The following is an 18,197-nucleotide window of genomic DNA, read 5'->3' as shown; positions in this document are numbered from 1 at the left end:
CTGTGAGGTGCCCACATAGTACAAGCACAGTCTTTTGAGTGGGTACCTCGGGGTTTTTTTTTCACAGAGTCAGAGGTTGTTTCTTTCTTCATATTTCCCAGAATGTATAAAAATATGTTTGTATGAAAAATGCCTCACTTCGTAATGACTTCATACTGACATACATGTATGTTATTCGAAACCTTTGAATTGAATTAAATTAATTGACATCACACATAAACATTGTAATTTTTCCATAGTACACAATTTTGATATATAACATTTATCAGTTAGTCAGATATGATAATGGTAATCTTACTGTAATCAAATCCAGGGGGAGTACTGTGATTACTTGTTGAATTCTATGGTCGTATAATGATGATTACTGGTTGTTTGGAGTGCCACCAGAAAAAAATATGATGATAAAAATGTATCTTGAATTCGGTGTAAAAGATGCATGGTATCAGTGCATTGGCATGATAATAACTATAGAAAGGCATTTTTTTCAGCAATGATATTATTACTTCCCAAAGACACGAAAGAAATCACGTTATAAATGTTTTACCATATACACTCTAAGACTCTAAGAAATATCGATTAAACTTTGCATCTTTATCGGTGTCACACAGGGCGTACCTTTGCTTGTGTAACTTTGCACATTTCAAACCACGGGCACAATGGGAGCTGCAACTTTGCACCTCTCTGGTCTGAAAGGTGCAAGTTGCACCCCCTAAATGTGCTCCCAGTGTGACACTCTTTAAAGGTAGAACGTTGAACCTATCTTTCTTACGGTGCATGTGGATGGGAGAAGGTAATGGGTATTTTGATCGTCATGACTAAATTCAGCCATTGAAAATGACCTCCATACTACATTTCTTTACCGTTTTAAACAGTCATGTGATGTGCGATTGATTGAACATACGAAAAGGCAGATCCAATCCTTCAAAATGTCTTCTTGTAGGGGTTAACGTAGAATAAACTACTTCAATGGGTATTAGGTATATTCACCAAATCCTAGCAGCATTTTGGACAAACGAAGAAAATTTAGATCATTAAACATCCTCCGGCTCTCTTTCAGGACATCGCATGAAAATGCGTAACATAGTCGAGAATGTAGGCGTAAATGTGGAAATGTCACCTATATGCACTTACCGTGACGGTTCCTTTAGACGAGCGCTGTTTCACAACTTTTTTCTGGCTCAATAACGAACAATTATTGAAGAATACTGGACACTGTAGATAACTGAATGCCAAATATATACGTGTCTATAGTCCAAGCTTCTCATTCGCATTTTCACCGGCTTGCCCAGCTCGCTCATGAACCAATCGAAGTCACGGGGATGCATGGATGACCGTGAAAGAGTGACATTGTGAAACTGCAAATACTTTGCCTTCAGTCTCCTGGACTAGGTCAACTGAACTTTGCACAAATTCTCTGCTCTTTGTAATCACTTTGTGTATTTTCTTAAATATAATAGATTCTCCTGGAACGTGTGTTTGAAGGATTTCAGTCATTTTATTTTTGATACATACTCAATAGTCAGCAACTCAATATAATTTTCTTGGTGAATTGTCTGGAGGGTGATGACTGGCGCGGGGAAGAAACACAATCCCGTCCGAAGAGTTTTAAATAACATTTCAAACACCCCCTGTTCTCTCTAAGTAATGCGGCAGTAATTACAGCAGTGTGAAACTACAAACTGTCGCTCGCCTGAAACCGAAAAGTCGGTTGAGCCCGACCAAAAGTCTGCCCTTCACAAGTATGTCGCTACTTGTGAAGTTCAGAAAGCAATTTGAACTTGGCTTCCCTTGTGATTTCCAGTGAAATTAGTCTATCAGTCGATACGTTGGAGTTCTTCAACATTATTTTTCAAAACATAATAATGATAATCATTGTCATTATCACAATAATGATAATAATAATAATAATAATAATAATAATAATAATAATGATAATAATAATAATGAAAATAATAACGAAAATAACAATGACAATTCTAATCTTCTGTCTTAGGGTATCGTCTGTCCTTTGTTCATTTATTGACAAAAATGTCTTCCCATGTGAGATCGTCCATTATGTAATGTTCTACCGGTCAAGAATTATGCTCTCCAAGCTCTATAATCGGGTCATTATGGTGTGATGTTCGTTATTCCAAAGGTTCCTTCATCCGAAAATGAAAAATTTAAGGTCCGTTATTCCGAAACACACAAATTTCCTATGCCTATAGATGTTCGCTAATCCGAAAATAATTTAGGGTGTATTAATCCGAACATTACTGTTGCGTCATTCCGAATGTTTGTTAATCCGAAAATGAAAAAAGGAAAGGTGTAAAGAACCTCATTTTTTCATTTTTTGGATCACGAACCTTGGAATAATTCGTTACTTTTTTATAACTATAACGCCATCAGTCCCATCATGCCCAATCACTGATTGAAGGCTTCCAATGATAATGATACTATGATGATGACCATGATAATAATAGTAATAATTTGTTGTTCAACATTCTTATAATAATAATAATAATAATAATAATAATAATAATAACAATAATAATAATTATATTATTATTAATAATAATAATAACAACAACAATATTAATAATAATGTCTACATATAATTTTGCTGCTATACAGTATGTCCCAAAAAATAACAATCAGATTTTCCCATTGATAACACCCAATATGATTAAATTGTCTAAATGCTACTTCAGGGTGTTAAAATATAACATTTTAGGTCTATTTTGCAGAAAACCCCATTCGATTTGGTTAAGCGGTCACAGAGAAATGTGGATTGTTGTAAAGCAAGTCATGAGTCTGATTCTTCCAAGTTTAGCACTTCGATGATCTTGTGTGTGCATACAATAGACAGAACTTGGAGGGAAGAGATTCCTGACATCCTCTACAAAATTCCTCATTTCTCTTTGACCACTGAAGCAAAGCAAATGGGATTTTCTGTAAGATGTGGGCAATGAGTTATAGTTTCATACCTTGAATTTGTATTTAGATTGATTCTATATCTTTAAAGATATCATTGCGGAGGGTCCCATTGTAATTTGATTTTGGGACATACGGTATATTTATTAAAGTAGCATGATCGTCCGTGAGGAAGTGAGGAATAATAAATCAAAATTTTCATCTAATGCCAGCAATTGCTCTTTTTCCGTAATCACCTTTGAAAATTGCATCACCCGCGTTCTTTTCTCTCAAGACAAGCCTGCAATATTGAAGCACACACACACACAAACACATGCATTATAATTTTAATTATATATGTATATATATATATATATATATATATATATATGAAGAGTTTGTTTGCAAAAACCGATAAGTCCATTTTTGAAGATTTTGAAGTACGGTCTCTGTCATAAAGTACAAAATAAGACCTTTTAAATGATATATTGGTCACTACATATAAAGGTACATTTTGGAAGTTATGGTCAAAAGAAACAAAAATTTTCTTATTATTCTCTTTATTTTTCTTGAACTTTAATCGCAAATATCTCCATTTGGCAAATATGGACTTTTGGGTTTTTGCAAACAAACTCTTCATATATATATATATATATATATATAATTTCTTATATATATATGTATATATATATATATACATATATATATATATAATTTCTTATACATATATATATATATATAATTTCTTATATATATATATATATATATATATATATAATTTCTTATACATATATACAATATTGGGGAGGACAGAGAGAGAGAGAGGGGGAGGGAGCCCGCTGAAAGGATCTCTTTTTGACAAAGTTTGCTCTTTGGAAATATTACTGTCCTCGACTTTTTTTGAGGGGGGATTCTTAATTGTATTTCTGTATTTTGAAAAGCATTTAGATCGTATGATATAGATTCGTGACTCAGCTATTTTTTTTTTTTTGGGGGGGGGGAGGGAAAGGGACCGTCAGTTGATCAGAATCCGTCCAAACTATGGTAGCATCGCTCTATTCAAACATCTCGTTGCTTGTGGGCGTTGTTTACGAACTAAACTCAATATGGCCCTATACCACCATCCACCCAAGCGTACTTATGACACGACTTTGACAAGGACAATATTGCAACGTGTGTATTCTTTGCCTGTCATCTCTATTATACCGGTTAGTCACCCTAGTATAGCCTATAAGTCCCCCCCCCATAAATTCTATAGGCCTGTTTATTATATCAGACATCATGTACGCAATCACAGCAAATCCATCGGCAACGTTTTAGAACAACAGAGGCAAACAGGACATCAGAAAATAGATGTCAATTTTGGGCCAAATTAAAGTTTGTTTGTTTGTTTTTTTGCAGGGAATGGTAACTTCATTAACTACAAAAACCAGGTTTCGGCTTGCTTTGCATAATATACCCCTTAGTTTTGGCACGTATAAAACGCATATATACACTATACACCGATTTATCAAGGTCCACAGACAAAAAAACAGCAGTCAAAGCAAAAACCGATTTGAAACATTGCATGAGGAGAACTCGCGCTCTGAATATTTCGCTGCAACTTTTGAATGAATGTCCGTTATGATTATGTACGATTACAAACAATACATTTTCGGGTCTCAAAAGTGTTAAAATTTCCCAAAGAGTGGTGTAATTAAAATGGAATGGAACCAAAGAATAAGATGAAATAAATTCGAAGATAGATTTATCGTTTTATTTGGTATCTATTCACTTACTGACGGGTACCATCTTCTTTATCATGCCTCTGTTCCTGAAATTATTGAGCGGTGGAGGGGGGGAGGGGGTCTGGATAAGGTCCGCTTAATTCCTTTTTAAAGGAAAAATGAATTCTTCCACTTGACATCAACTGCAAAATGTTCTGTGAGTCTATCACAGGCCGAATAAAAAAAAAATCCCTTGATTTGAATAGATTCGGAAAGGAATTTAACTTCATTACTATAAATGCTTATGAGATGATTAAACTGCATGGTACAGAAAATATCTTGTTATCATCATGATAAAGATCACTGTTATAGGATATGAGATGTGCAAGTTGATAATCAAATGATTATGATTAAATGGAAAGAAATCGAATGTTTGGTCAAAATTGATTTAAAGAATGTAAATCACGGAGTTCTTTAATTTACGTGTTATATGAGGAGTTTAAACGCAAAAACAGATATATCATTTTTATAAACATGAATTATTTGATATTGAATCTGCTGAAGAAGGAAGAAGAAAGAATAATAATCAAAATATATGTGATGATTTTGAAAATATTTTGAAAATAATTCTTATGTAGCATGTCCAGTGTAAATGAGAAGATGTTTTTTAAGGATATGATGGTGACCTTATACTTTAAAGACTTTAACAAGTAGCTTTTATATGTACTGTATATATAGTTTTTTTTTGCATCCAAAATCTTCATAATATCAAATACGAAGCGTTAATGCATCGCACTGGGTTTGTTCATCAGAAAGTGAGAGAGAAATAAGAGAGAGAGAGATGAGAGAGAGAGAGAGAAATCGATTATATTACAAAGACTCATCCTCTTATAGTATTGTCATTCTTCTTTTAGAGAAAAAAAGTGCAGAATCGTGTGCAGGTCAACGGAAAACTTGTATGCAGGGTGATGAAATGCAGAAATCATTGCGTCATTATTACACAAGACACTTATCGTTAAAGCAATGTAGGGATACTTCGTGTATAAGCCAGTTCGCAGTTCCACTTTGCGCGTGAGCAGAAAAAAAAAAGGTCATTCGTACCAACAGGCGCGTTGGTTTTTAAATTCACTGAGATAAGCATTTGTGATGGAGTGATTATTCATGCAATCCTTATAAATGGTGCTTGCAAGCACACCCATGCACCTGACAGCAAAATTGGTATTTGGCAATATCAATAGACCATAATTAATTAATAGGTATTTGGCAATATCAATAGACCATAATTAATTAATAGACCATGATATTATTGTAAAGGATACCATTGTCCTGCCCAATAGGACCCATTTTGTCAAAACATGCATACTGCTTTTTCTGTTATTGTGGCAGAACTCCCTGTAACTCTTGTAGATTACTGTATGATTATGCCTGTACTCAATACTGTTAAAAAGCGAGGTATACACTTAAAATTGCCGTATACATTAATTTATTGACCTCCGCAACACAGTATGACGTTGTAATCATGCTGATACATCTGCAATATATAAACACAAACAAATCTTACTGTGTTCACCCGCAATGTACCAATATAATACAAATCTTATTGTGTATATTTATATAGATACATTATGCACTTATATCTTGGAATGCCATTAAAATGACATAGCCAAAGGGAGTACAGTATACCAACGAAATACGCAGAAAATCATGTACAACGAACAACGTTTTATATCATTGTCGCATGTTTGAGCACAAATCCACGACGCATGTCTTTATTATGTAGAAGAGCTTTCTTTTATCGTTGCTTTGTCTCCCCTCTCCCCCGTGAAACAAATCAAAGTCAAAGGGGCAAAACCAAAATTAACCCATTTCTTTTCTCTTTCTCTTTCTTAAAGAGGTCTTCGTGGATTTACGCCCACCACATCATTCCATTTGGATTTAATGAAATATAATTTTATTATTGTCATATTACTACGTAGAATGCATGAACTTTGTACAAAGTTTCTCTCCGTTAGTGCACAGTCGTTGGCAGGGGTTAAGCAGCATGACTCAGTAATAGCAACTGAGATATTCTTTTTTTTATCTTGTTATGACCCTTTCGTCCGAATGCCGGGCCCTGCCGGCGCCGCTGCATTACCGGAAAGACTTCTATTTACGTGCATATCTGATTATACCTAAACTGCACTTACCTTTCAACCTTGATATTGACAATGACATCAGTTGGCCGCATCTTGGTTTGTTTTTTTGTTTGTTTGTTTGGGTTTTTTTTTTTGTCTGTTTTTTTTTTTTTAAACTGAACTTCTTCCCCATAGAGCACTATTGATCAGCAGAGTATCATTTATTTCCGCTTCTGACGAATTAAACAACATACCAGCTTACATTTAAATCAGATTCTAAAAATTTCGTATAAGATAAACAAACGGCTGATGTTTTTGACGATCGGGACAAATTCAATTGGTCTGGATTTTCCTAAACTACCAGTAGATAATGTATACAGAATGAATTCTTTATTTTTGTCACGACTGTGTCCGTGCACAGTTATAAATCACTCAAGAATGTCCCGTTTGCACTCTGGTAAACTTGTGAACCCTTTCATTGTAGTTTGACACAAGAATTTTCCTCCAGATGTACATTCCTCCTTCATGTCTCACCTTCACAAACTATCTCTACGTAAATGCATAGACGTTCGAAGGGGCTTGTCAGCATGACTCTGTAAAACAACCAATCTAATTTTTTTACCTTAACTGTTAGAACGCCTCGTTCGTATGCTATTATTGGAGTAATTATATTTCTGTTATTACCATAAGCGCCTTGTCTTCTTTTATAATCATTGTTATTTCATATTACGCATACGAATTTACCTCACCAACGTTAAGTGTAGGAGGATTCCATTTACTTTTGTAGACATAAATTTAGCGAGACTACATGATGTAACATTTGTTCTATTGTATAACATAAAAATTCTTTATTTTTGTCAAGACTGTGTCCGTGCACAGTTATAAATCACTCAAGAATGTTCCGTTTGCACTCTTGTAAACTTGTGAACCCTTTCATTGTAGTTTGACACAAGAATTTTCCTCCAGATGTACATTCCTCCTTCATGTCTCACCTTCACAAACTATCTCTACGTAAATGCATAGACGTTCGAAGGGGCTTGTCAGCATGACTCTGTAAAACAACCAATCTAATTTTTTTTACCTTAACTGTTAGAACACCTCGTTCGTATGCTATTATTGGAGTAATTACATTTCTGTTATTACCATATAAGCGCCTTGTCTTCTTTTATAATCATTGTTATTTCATATTACGCATACGAATTTACCTCACCAACGTTAAGTGTAGGAGGATTCCATTTACTTTTGTAGACATAAATTTAGCGAGACTACATGATGTAACATTTGTTCTATTGTATAACGTAAAAATGTATCAGTATCATTATTGTTATTATCAACTCACATGCACTGCACACCCCCACACATGCACACACTCACATTTACATTCACGCACAGACATTGCAACGTACTACACAAAAATACATGGCCCCAGAACAACCATTCTCAACTTTCCACTCAAATCCTCATAATGACTCATAACAACGATCATCCTGACCAGGGTATCATAAGTAATCACAGTAAATACTATACTATTTCGGATTTCAATAATATGTTCAAATCTTCATTTGATTCCACTGCAAGTCATGTTAATAATTCCCGTAGTAATTCCACAAATAGGAATGATGACACTAATTATAACCCCATTAAAGATTTTAGCTTATTCCACTGGAATGCTAGAAGCTTAAACAAAAATTTTGATTCATTTGAACTACTTCTTCTTTCTTTACAAAATTTTCCCTTTTCCGCAATCGGTATAACTGAAACTTGGCTAGGGCACACGTCTCCAAATTTGTTTAGCCTTGATAGATATAAAATATTTCGCTCTGATCGTAAGAGAGGTAGAGGGGGAGCGGTAGCCCTATATATATATATATATATATATATATATATATATATATAACGAATTGCGAGTAAAAATAAGAACTGATATTGATATTGAAGGTTGTGAAAGCCTGTTTGTGGAAATCATCAATGATAAAATGAAAATAAGATAATTGGTGTTATATACAGACCACCAAATCATAAAACCGAAACGTTTTTAGAAAATTTTGATGAATGCCTCAACACGATTACACAAGAAAATAAGGAAATTTATATTATGGGCGACTATAATATTGACATGACGAAAATAGATACTTTAGCGGTAAAATTAAAAACTATTCTTTTTTCATATGCTTTCCATTCCCATATTGATAACCCAACAAGAATATCCCAAACATCTAAAACCTTGTTGGATAATATTTTTTCTAATAACTGTTCTGTAGATAAATTCATTAATGGTATCTTATATTATGATATATCTGATCCTTTACCGATATTCATTATTCTTCGTTATTCTGAAAACGTCAAAAGTATTTCAAAACCCAGGCCAATAACGTACAGAAAAGAATCAGACGAGAATATTGAATTACTTAATCTTGACTTAGTGAAGGAAGAATGGCAAGAAGTGTATCTTCAAAATAACGCCGATAAAGCTTATGATATTTTCCTAGATAAACTTTTATATTATTATCGAAAAAACATTCCTTTAGTTAAGAAAAAAAAAACACGTAGAAAGAACAAACATCCCTGGATTACAAAGGGAATCATCAATTCAATAAAAACCCGTAATAAATTGTATAAATTGGCGATTACTACCCACAATACAAAACATTTTACAGATTACAGAAAGTATAGAAATATACTCAGTAATTTGATTCGTATTTCTCGTAAAATGTATTATTCCGATAAGTTTGATAATCAAAAGGATAACGTAAATGGCTTATGGGAAACTATATATGAAATAACAGGTAAAAATAATAAGGAAACATCGTCCGTTTTTTATAATGACAACAAAGAACTCACAAACCCTGACGAAATATCTGATGCTTTTAAAGGGATCGTATAGTTTTGGTTGAGACCTAATTTCAGGTTTCTAACATTTTTGGTGAGATAATGAGAAACTTCTTATGAAATATGAAAGACCATGTAATTCCATGAGGAATTCAACGTTTATTTGATGAAAATTAGTTTTGAAATGGATGAGATATCCAAAACAGAGCGATTCTAGTAAAGTGTGGGACCCACACTTTATTACGATCGCTTTGTTTTACTTTGTTTTTGGATGTTTCAGTCATTCCAAACCCCATTTTCATCAAATAAACTTTGAATTCCTCTTAAAATGGTATGCTCTGTACTATTTCGCAAGTGTTTTCTTGGTATCTCGCAAAAAGTTAAAAGCCCAATTCTCATCTCTACCAATACTGTACTATCCCTTTAACTCATACTTGTCTTCGTAAATATTGGCCCCCAATTAGCTTCAAAAATAAAAAACAAATATGTTCATTCAAACTTTACTGAATTTCTTCCACCAAACTGCGACAAATCCCTTTTCTTTACCCCAACAGATGAGGAAGAAATACTGGAGATTGTTAACAGATTAAAGCCAAGTAGATCTAGTGGCCATGATGAAATAAATGTTTATATACTGAAGAAAATCGTCAAACGAATAACCACACCTTTATCTTACATTTTCAATCTTTCACTGTCTTCTGGAATATGCCCAAACTCATTAAAAATTGCGAAAGTAGTTCCAATTTTTCAAAAGAAAAGACGACCCTTCTCTTTTAACAAATTATAGACCAATATCGTTATTACCTAGTATTTCTAAAATTCTGGAAAAAATTATTCATAAACGCCTGTACATTTTTCTTCATGTAAATGACCTACTTATACCTAATCAGTTTGGATTTAGAAAGGGCCATTCCACAGATTTAGCTATAATTCAATTGTTAGGTAAGATTGCTGAATCTTTTGCAAATAAAAAACATTTTATAGGAATTTTCATGGATTTATCAAAGGCTTTTGATACCATAGATCATGATATATTAATTTACAAATTAAAAAGATATGGTATTCGTGGTTTAGCACTTTCTTGGATTATTGATTATTTATCCAACAGAAAGCAATATGTACTATTTAAGTCATCTAAATCTCCGAATTCTAATATTGTATGTGGTGTTCCCCAGGGGGAGTAAAGTCCGATTTGTCACCTCCTCGTGGTACTCCCTGGTTGACGCTAACGACAAACGGTGAAGCTACTGGTGATATAACAGTGATAGACTTAGCGAGTCAGCAGTTTTGCTAGTAGTGGATAGCTCAAGATGGTATGCAGACAGCCTCAAAACGGACGGACCACACGGAATATGACCACGGAACGAACATTGACAAAGATTTACGAATGCGCGAACATCGGTACTATAAATGCTGGAACCATACGGGGGAAGACGGAAGAAATAGTTGACCTCATGCAGGAACGACAACTGAAGGTGCTAGGCATAGCCGAGACAAGACTGCAGGGACAGGGAAGAAAGACAGTCCATAACAACTATGAGCTTATCTACTCAGGCAGTGAAAGAGACACAAGGCACGGAGTTGGGCTCTTCTTCCACCCAGACTTCGTTGTGCACATAGAGAAGGTTCATTATGTCAGTAACCGCATTATTGCATCAATCCTCAACATTAACAATCATAGGGTCTCATTCATCCAAGCATATGCTCCACAGCAAGGGCGACCACAGGAAGAAAAAGATGAGTTCTATGAACAACTGCAAGACACGCTTGACAATATACCCATTGACAGTGAAATTATTGTCATGGGCGACTTGAATGGACACGTTGGCTCCAGGCCAGTAGAAGGCGTCATTGGAAACTTTGGCGTAGGCACGAGAAATGAGGAAGGGGAGATGCTAATAGACTTCTGTGTAAGAAACAACCTCTCAGTAATGAACACTTATTTTAAGCACCAGGAGAGCCACCAGTACACATGGTACAGGTACAATTCTCGGATTGGGCAGTACGACCTGAAGACACAAATAGATTTCATTTTGTCCACCAGAAAATCTGTCATCAAGGATGTTAAAACCATTCCATCGGTATCCCTTGACTCAGACCATAGGCTCATTAAAGGCAAAATGAAGATACACCTCCCAGAGAAGGAGAAGTCCAAAGTGAGAAAGAGGGTAAAGACTGAAAATATTAAGACATCGCTACCGGAAATTCAACACAAGTTAAGGGAGGTAAGAGATACAGTCAGAGGAGAGGACATTGAAGAACACTGGGAGAAACTCAAGCACTGCTTGCTCGAGATCCAAGAGAAGATAGTAGGAGTAGCAACTTTGGGCAATCGCAAGAAGAAGAAAACGGGCTGGTGGACGGAGGATGTGAAGGCAGAAGTCGACAAGAAAAAGAAACTCTTCAAAACCTGGCTAAAAAACAGAACAGCGGAGAACAGAGAAGCTTATGTAAAACAGAGAAATCATGTCAACCAAGTAAAAAAGTGGGCTCGGAAGGGAATGTGGACAAGGATAGGAAAAGACCTACACGAAGATGTCAAGGGAACCAAAAAGCTATTGTACAGCATGTCAAAGGCTTACAAGACCAGGAGTGATGGCAGGACCAAGAATACCACGTTGAAAGATAAATCAGGTACAGTTATAACTGGACAAAAGAATGTGGCGAATAGATGGGCTGAATATTTTCAAGAACTACTGAATGTAAATGATGATGAGAACCAGCAAGGAAGGAACTGTAGGGAATCCATCCCACCTGCACCTGCTGCTTCAGACCAAGAAGACCTAATATGCATGGAGGAAATAGAAGCTGTACTGAAGCTCACAAAAAACAACAAGGCTCCAGGGCCAGACATGATCCCGATTGAAACAATCAAGGCAGGTGGTCAGCCACTTAAGGAAATACTACTGGAACTCTTCAACCGCTCATGGGTCAGTGGCACCGTGCCAGAGGAATGGAACCAATCTTTAATCTGTCCAATATTCAAAAATAAGGGGGATCCTTTGGACTGCAAAAATTACAGGGGGATATCGCTGATGAGCCATGTTGGAAAGCTGTATGAAAGGATACTTGAGAAAAGACTGAGGAAGGAGGTGGAAGAGTTCCTATCGGAAAGCCAGTGTGGTTTTCGACCAGGAAGAGGGACCATTGACCAGATCGCTGCCCTACGACTCTACTTGGAGAAAAGCTGGGAGTATGCAATTGATCAGCACATCTGCTTCCTGGACCTGGAGAAGGCTTTTGATAGAGTGCCAAGAGAAAAGATGTGGAAGGTGATTGAGGAGACTGGAATAAGCAGCAGACTACTCATGGCCATCAAGAGCACCTACAATGATCAGAAGAGTGCCATCATCGGAGATTCAAACTATTTTAACATCAACACAGGGGTTCGCCAAGGCAGCGTGCTCTCACCGTTGCTTTTTATCACCTATCTCAACCACGTACTCGTGAACATCAAGCAAGAGGATTACCATGCGGAATGCCTGGGCTATGCAGATGATGTAGCACAAACTGCAGACAGCAGGGACAAACTACAAGACATCATGAACCAATGGGATAGGGAGCTAACCAAAGCTGGTCTCAAGATGAGCTACACCAAAACTGAGTACATGCATGTGGGAAGGGACTTGGAAGAGGGGAATGTGGCCATCAATGGACACGTTCTTAAAAAGACGGACAACTTCACATATTTGGGCAGCAAGATAACATCAAACAATCTCATGGAGGAAGAAGTTAACAACAGGATAACCAAATTCACCAGAAATCTAATTGCACTCTATCCCCTCATGAAAGAGAAAGAAATACCCAAAGATGTCAAAGTGTGTATATATACAACAATTCTGAGACCAGTGCTACTGTATGGCAGTGAAACTTGGACACTTACTTCAAAACTGAAGAGTAGAATCCAGGCTACCGAGATGAGGGTTCTCCGTCTCATCCATGGGGTTACCAGAAGAGATCGGGTTCGCAATGAAACCATCAGACAAGCCCTCAAGGTAGAGTCAGTTCTGACCATCATAGAAAGGAACCTACTACGATGGTATGGACATGTGGAAAGGATGCCAGACTCTAGAGATGTCAAGAGGATCCACAAATGGAAACCAAACAAGAAGCGGCCAATTGGGAGACCAAGGAAGAGATGGGAAGACCAAATCAAGGAGATTGCCCGAAGGGAGGAGATGGATTTTAACACAGTTAAGACCATGGCTCAAGACAGACAGACTTGGCGAGGACTCATACGGAGGCTGTCAACTGACAGGCCAACTGGCCTACAGGCATCCGGGTGAGAAGGTGAGAAGGTGTTCCCCAGGATCAATTCTTGGCCCCCTACTGTTCCTTGTATATATCAATGATATGATAAATACAGCAAAAACTTTTAAATTTATATTTTTTTTGCGGATGATACTAATATTTTTTACTCCCATGAGAACCTCGAAACACTGTTTAATACTCTGAACACGGAAATAGACAAAGTCTCTCAATGGTTTATATGTAATAAATTATCCCTCAATGTCTCTAAAACAAATTTTATACGTTTCAAACCTACTGTTTCACAGAACATTAACAGCAGTTATGATATTAATATTGATGGATTATCCTTAACTGAAGTAAGATCTACTAAATTTTTAGGAATCACAATTGATTCGAGTTTAACTTGGAACGATCACATTCATAATATCCACACGTCTGTCTCGAGAACTGTGGGAATTTTATATCGACTGAAAAACTGCATTTCTCAAAATTCCCTGACTATTCTATACAATGCATTGATATTACCACATATCACATACTGCAATATAGTTTGGGGAAACTGTGGCTCAACTAAAATCAATCCAATTCTTACCCTCCAAAAACGTGCTGTACGTTTGATTACCAATTCCCGTTACTTATCCCCATTTAATCCCCTATTTCGTCAACTAAAAACATTGAAAATTGAGGATCTTCACACCTTTCAAACTGCTGTTTTTATGTATAAATATACATTTAATTGTCTTCCAAAAATTTTTGATGGCTTCTTCACTCCAAATTCCACCGTTCATTCATATCCAACACGTCAGTCGTCCGATTACCATCTCGAAAACCCCAGAATCATTTTAGCTCAAAAATCATTAAAGCATAATGGACCAGATATTTGGAATGCCCCCTAATTTAAAACAATGTACGTCGTTGAACATTTTCAAACGAGAACTAAAAAACACCCTCATAATCCAGTATACTTCTGACACATAAATATTCATACCACCTGGTCAATAAACACCCTAAACAATGAGTTCACGGCCATAACTGAAGTAACATTCACCTCATCACACTGATACACAAAATAACACTCAACGTACAAACCAAGATTCATCCCAACACAATGCACACCGCACTGCACCGCACGTCCTTCGCACAATTACTTCCCACTCAGTGAGTGGCAAGATTTTCTTTATGTATCTCTTTATTGTGCCCTTTGCACAATTACCCCCCACTCAGTGAGTGGCAAGATTTTCTTTATGTATCTCTTTACCTGGGGCCATCTTCCTCGTCAAGCTTAGCTTATGATGATGGTCCCCTGCATTTCATTTTTATCATTTCCTATTACTTCCTTTCATATATGATATTCGTTCTTGAAAAAAAAAATGTATGTAAGATCCAAACGTTACGAATATTAGCTGTGTAAATGACTATGTAAGTATTTTGTTGATTTGTTGATTTGTATTGATTTTGAAATGCAGAAATAAAAACTGAACTGAACTGAACTGAACTGAATAGAAAGAGATTGTTAATACACTCAGTGCAAAGTGATAAAATGGATGCTTTCCAAGTTTAATTTGACGGATTATTCTGGCCATCTGGTCTACACAAGTACATTCTTTGTTTGAACAGGATTGATGAATCCCATAAATTATTACGTAGAGCTTATTAAATGCGCTGAAAACGAGTACAGTGCCCCTATACGGACCGACTGAGAAAAAAGAAAGGTCATTCATACCAACGTGCCCATGAGCTAACTCCGAACTGGTTTATTGCTTTAATGTAGCCGATATCAGTGTCTTGTTTTGTGTAACTTGACATTATCGTAAGCTACTATTCATTGCCAAAATTTAATGAAACTTTTATTTTGTGGGAGTTAACTTTTAAGTAGGCCGTACATTATTTCCATCTAACAGTATAGGCGAGACACAATACAAAGTGCAAGTCAAGAAGATCAAGTTACGAGAAGATAGTTAAAAATGTACGAATGAATGCATAGTGTAAGAGAAACAATACATACCTTGTAAGAATGACATCAGGAAGTAAATGATGAGAATGATGGAAAAGAGTGACCCAATGAACAACCAGAGCTTTTAGACGTGGATGACCCGATCACATTATGCGAATGACATAAGTATTTGTCCAAACCTATCTACGTTGAGCATCAAAAAAAAGTTATCTTTTCTGATAAAAGCATAATATCATGTCAACGGTATCTATACTCAGATATAGTGCAGAAGAAAATACAAATGGTATAAAAGATATCAACATTGCGGCACAGGCAATATTCATTCAACCATTTTTTTAAATGCATGCTACAGGTATTTGTTTTGTTTGTTACTTTAATATTGTCAAGATCAACTTAAACATGACTTTATAGTTACGTTTCAATTTATAAATTCCCCCATTTCTATAACTCTACGATTCTACTTCATTGAATTTACAATCTATTTTAATGTTGATGTGCTCTAAATCACGGGCAAACTTCCATTGGAAAAGTATACACGAGATGCAAAGCGTGTTGTATTTACGTCATCATTCAGTGACGTCATTATTTCAGTGGTTTAGATGTTTTATGATTGTCTTTCTGGCCAAACATTCTGTTGTAAAAGTCCGATTCTCCTCCCCGCGAGCCTCACTTCTTTGTGATGCCGAAAACTACTGAATCAGAAAAAGGAAATCATTTCCATATCTTGATAGTAAGATACAAAAATGTATCTCATTTGGGATTCTGGATATGCTTTGTTTTGAGTTAGAGGGACTTTGCATTTTGTTTAGGTGTGGAATAAAGATAAAGTGCAATGAATGGGGCATGTGTACTTAGTAGCTACATGATAAAAACAAAGTCTTTCTTTATAGGGAATCTCTGAGCGGAATTTGAGCACGAAAACTCTCCATGCAAACTGGAAGAATGTTGGAAATGAAGCAGGTTGGCTTTCTTCGGTATGGAACACCGAAGACATAGAACTTTAAATCGTATTCTATAATTTTAAACAAAAAAAAAATCTGTTTCAACTTGTATGCCTGAGCGAAATTCGAAGAGAAGTGTGGTAAAGACCAAAGACCTTCACAGTGATGTGGAAAGCGCCCTCATCTCTGAAGCCTATACATTGCATCTGATTATTTCCCTCATATTCCACCTTCTTTTCAGTCACAGCAATATAGACAAGAAATCCATGCAAATGTTTCTTTGATGGTCCGTAAGCACAATATTTATTTGGTTAATATTATCGTATACTAGACAATCACGCCTTATAGCAAATCGTTCCTGCCTGTTGAGGGTTCATTACATTCATTTCATTTATTTATCGTAATTTTCATTTTCGTTTTTGATTTTCAGCAAGGAATATTTGTGTAGAAAACATATAATCATCATGCTAAAAGGAGCAATACACATTTATCGAAATATCGAATTTATCGAAAACATTTATCAAATATGATATAAACACAATTTTTAAAGTCTTGATGCATAATATTTACTACATAATGCTGAAAATGTTGAAATGGAGGGGTAGCAGGGATTTTATTATATGCATTCCCCTCAAGATAGGTATAATTTTGAATTTTTCTTAGAATTGTATGCTCTTCAATATCACATATATAAGAAGTAATGATCTCGTAAAAAAGTCAAAACTGAATTCTCCTCTCACACAGAACTATCTTGAACTGAACTGAATTGTGAGTCCCCCACACGCCCTCTTCCCACCCCCAGCCGCTCCCCCCCCCCCCCCCCCCCCCCTCTTCCACCAGGGAGGTGGACTCTCTTCCCACCTCCTTGGGCATACAAAGTTGATATGATAGCAACTCTTGCTGGAATGGCAATTGTCATGAAAACGACAAAAATCCAGCTTCCTGATTGGCTGTTTCCATTGGAAGTTGAAATGCTTCCACACACGCTTCCAACTTCGTCTTTTGTTTCGCATGTTCGTACTGTTCTTTCTTTTTTCTTTTTGTTTAACACGACTTGTCAGTGCAGTGCAGCAGCTCAGAGGGACAAGTCTGACGTCACGAATGAACTCTGTTTGAACTCGCTGCGCATTCACGAGGGCGCATGGTACGTAACAGGAAGTTTCCGGAACTGCACACAAAGGCATGGTACGATAGTTCTTCGTCATCATAGGACGGGAACATGCACACACACGTACACGCATGCACACTAAGCATGTGAATGTCGTCTCGCCGGCGGATTACACTGAGCGGCATGATATAGGTAATCCTGTAAAATATAGATCCAAATTATGCTTCCTTTATAGCACTATTCTTGATACAACATAGACACTTATGATAGTTTTTGAAGGTAGTTTGTGATATACTACCAATACTGATGATATTCCTTGATTATTTCAATTTGATGGAATGAGGTGTTTAACTCGCGGAAAGATATTTTCATATACCTTACAGTGAGTCGCCGGAATTTCTC

General features: G+C 36.2%; 1 protein-coding gene across 1 annotated transcript; it reads left to right on the top strand.

The window, feature by feature from the left end:
- Positions 1-10,893: 10,893 nt before the first annotated feature.
- Positions 10,894-13,827, top strand: LOC139740950 (uncharacterized). The gene has a single exon (XM_071651536.1). The coding sequence runs from the start codon at positions 10,894-10,896 to the stop codon at positions 13,825-13,827; it is 2,934 nt and encodes a 977-aa protein (XP_071507637.1).
- The last annotated feature ends 4,370 nt before the right edge of the window (positions 13,828-18,197 follow it).

The sequence above is a fragment of the Diadema antillarum genome, unplaced genomic scaffold, assembly GCF_040938485.1.
Source record: "Diadema antillarum isolate AM-2024a unplaced genomic scaffold, OU_Dant_1.0 seq00000891_RagTag, whole genome shotgun sequence".
Lineage (NCBI taxonomy): Eukaryota > Metazoa > Echinodermata > Echinoidea > Diadematoida > Diadematidae > Diadema > Diadema antillarum.
The sequence above is the reverse complement of the archived record's forward strand: the minus strand, read 5'-3'. Positions and strand labels throughout refer to the sequence as shown.

What these genes read in the sequence shown, in the direction of transcription:
- LOC139740950 (XM_071651536.1), top strand. Translation starts at nt 10,894, where the DNA reads ATGACCACGGAACGAACATTGACAAAGATTTACGAATGCGCGAACATC.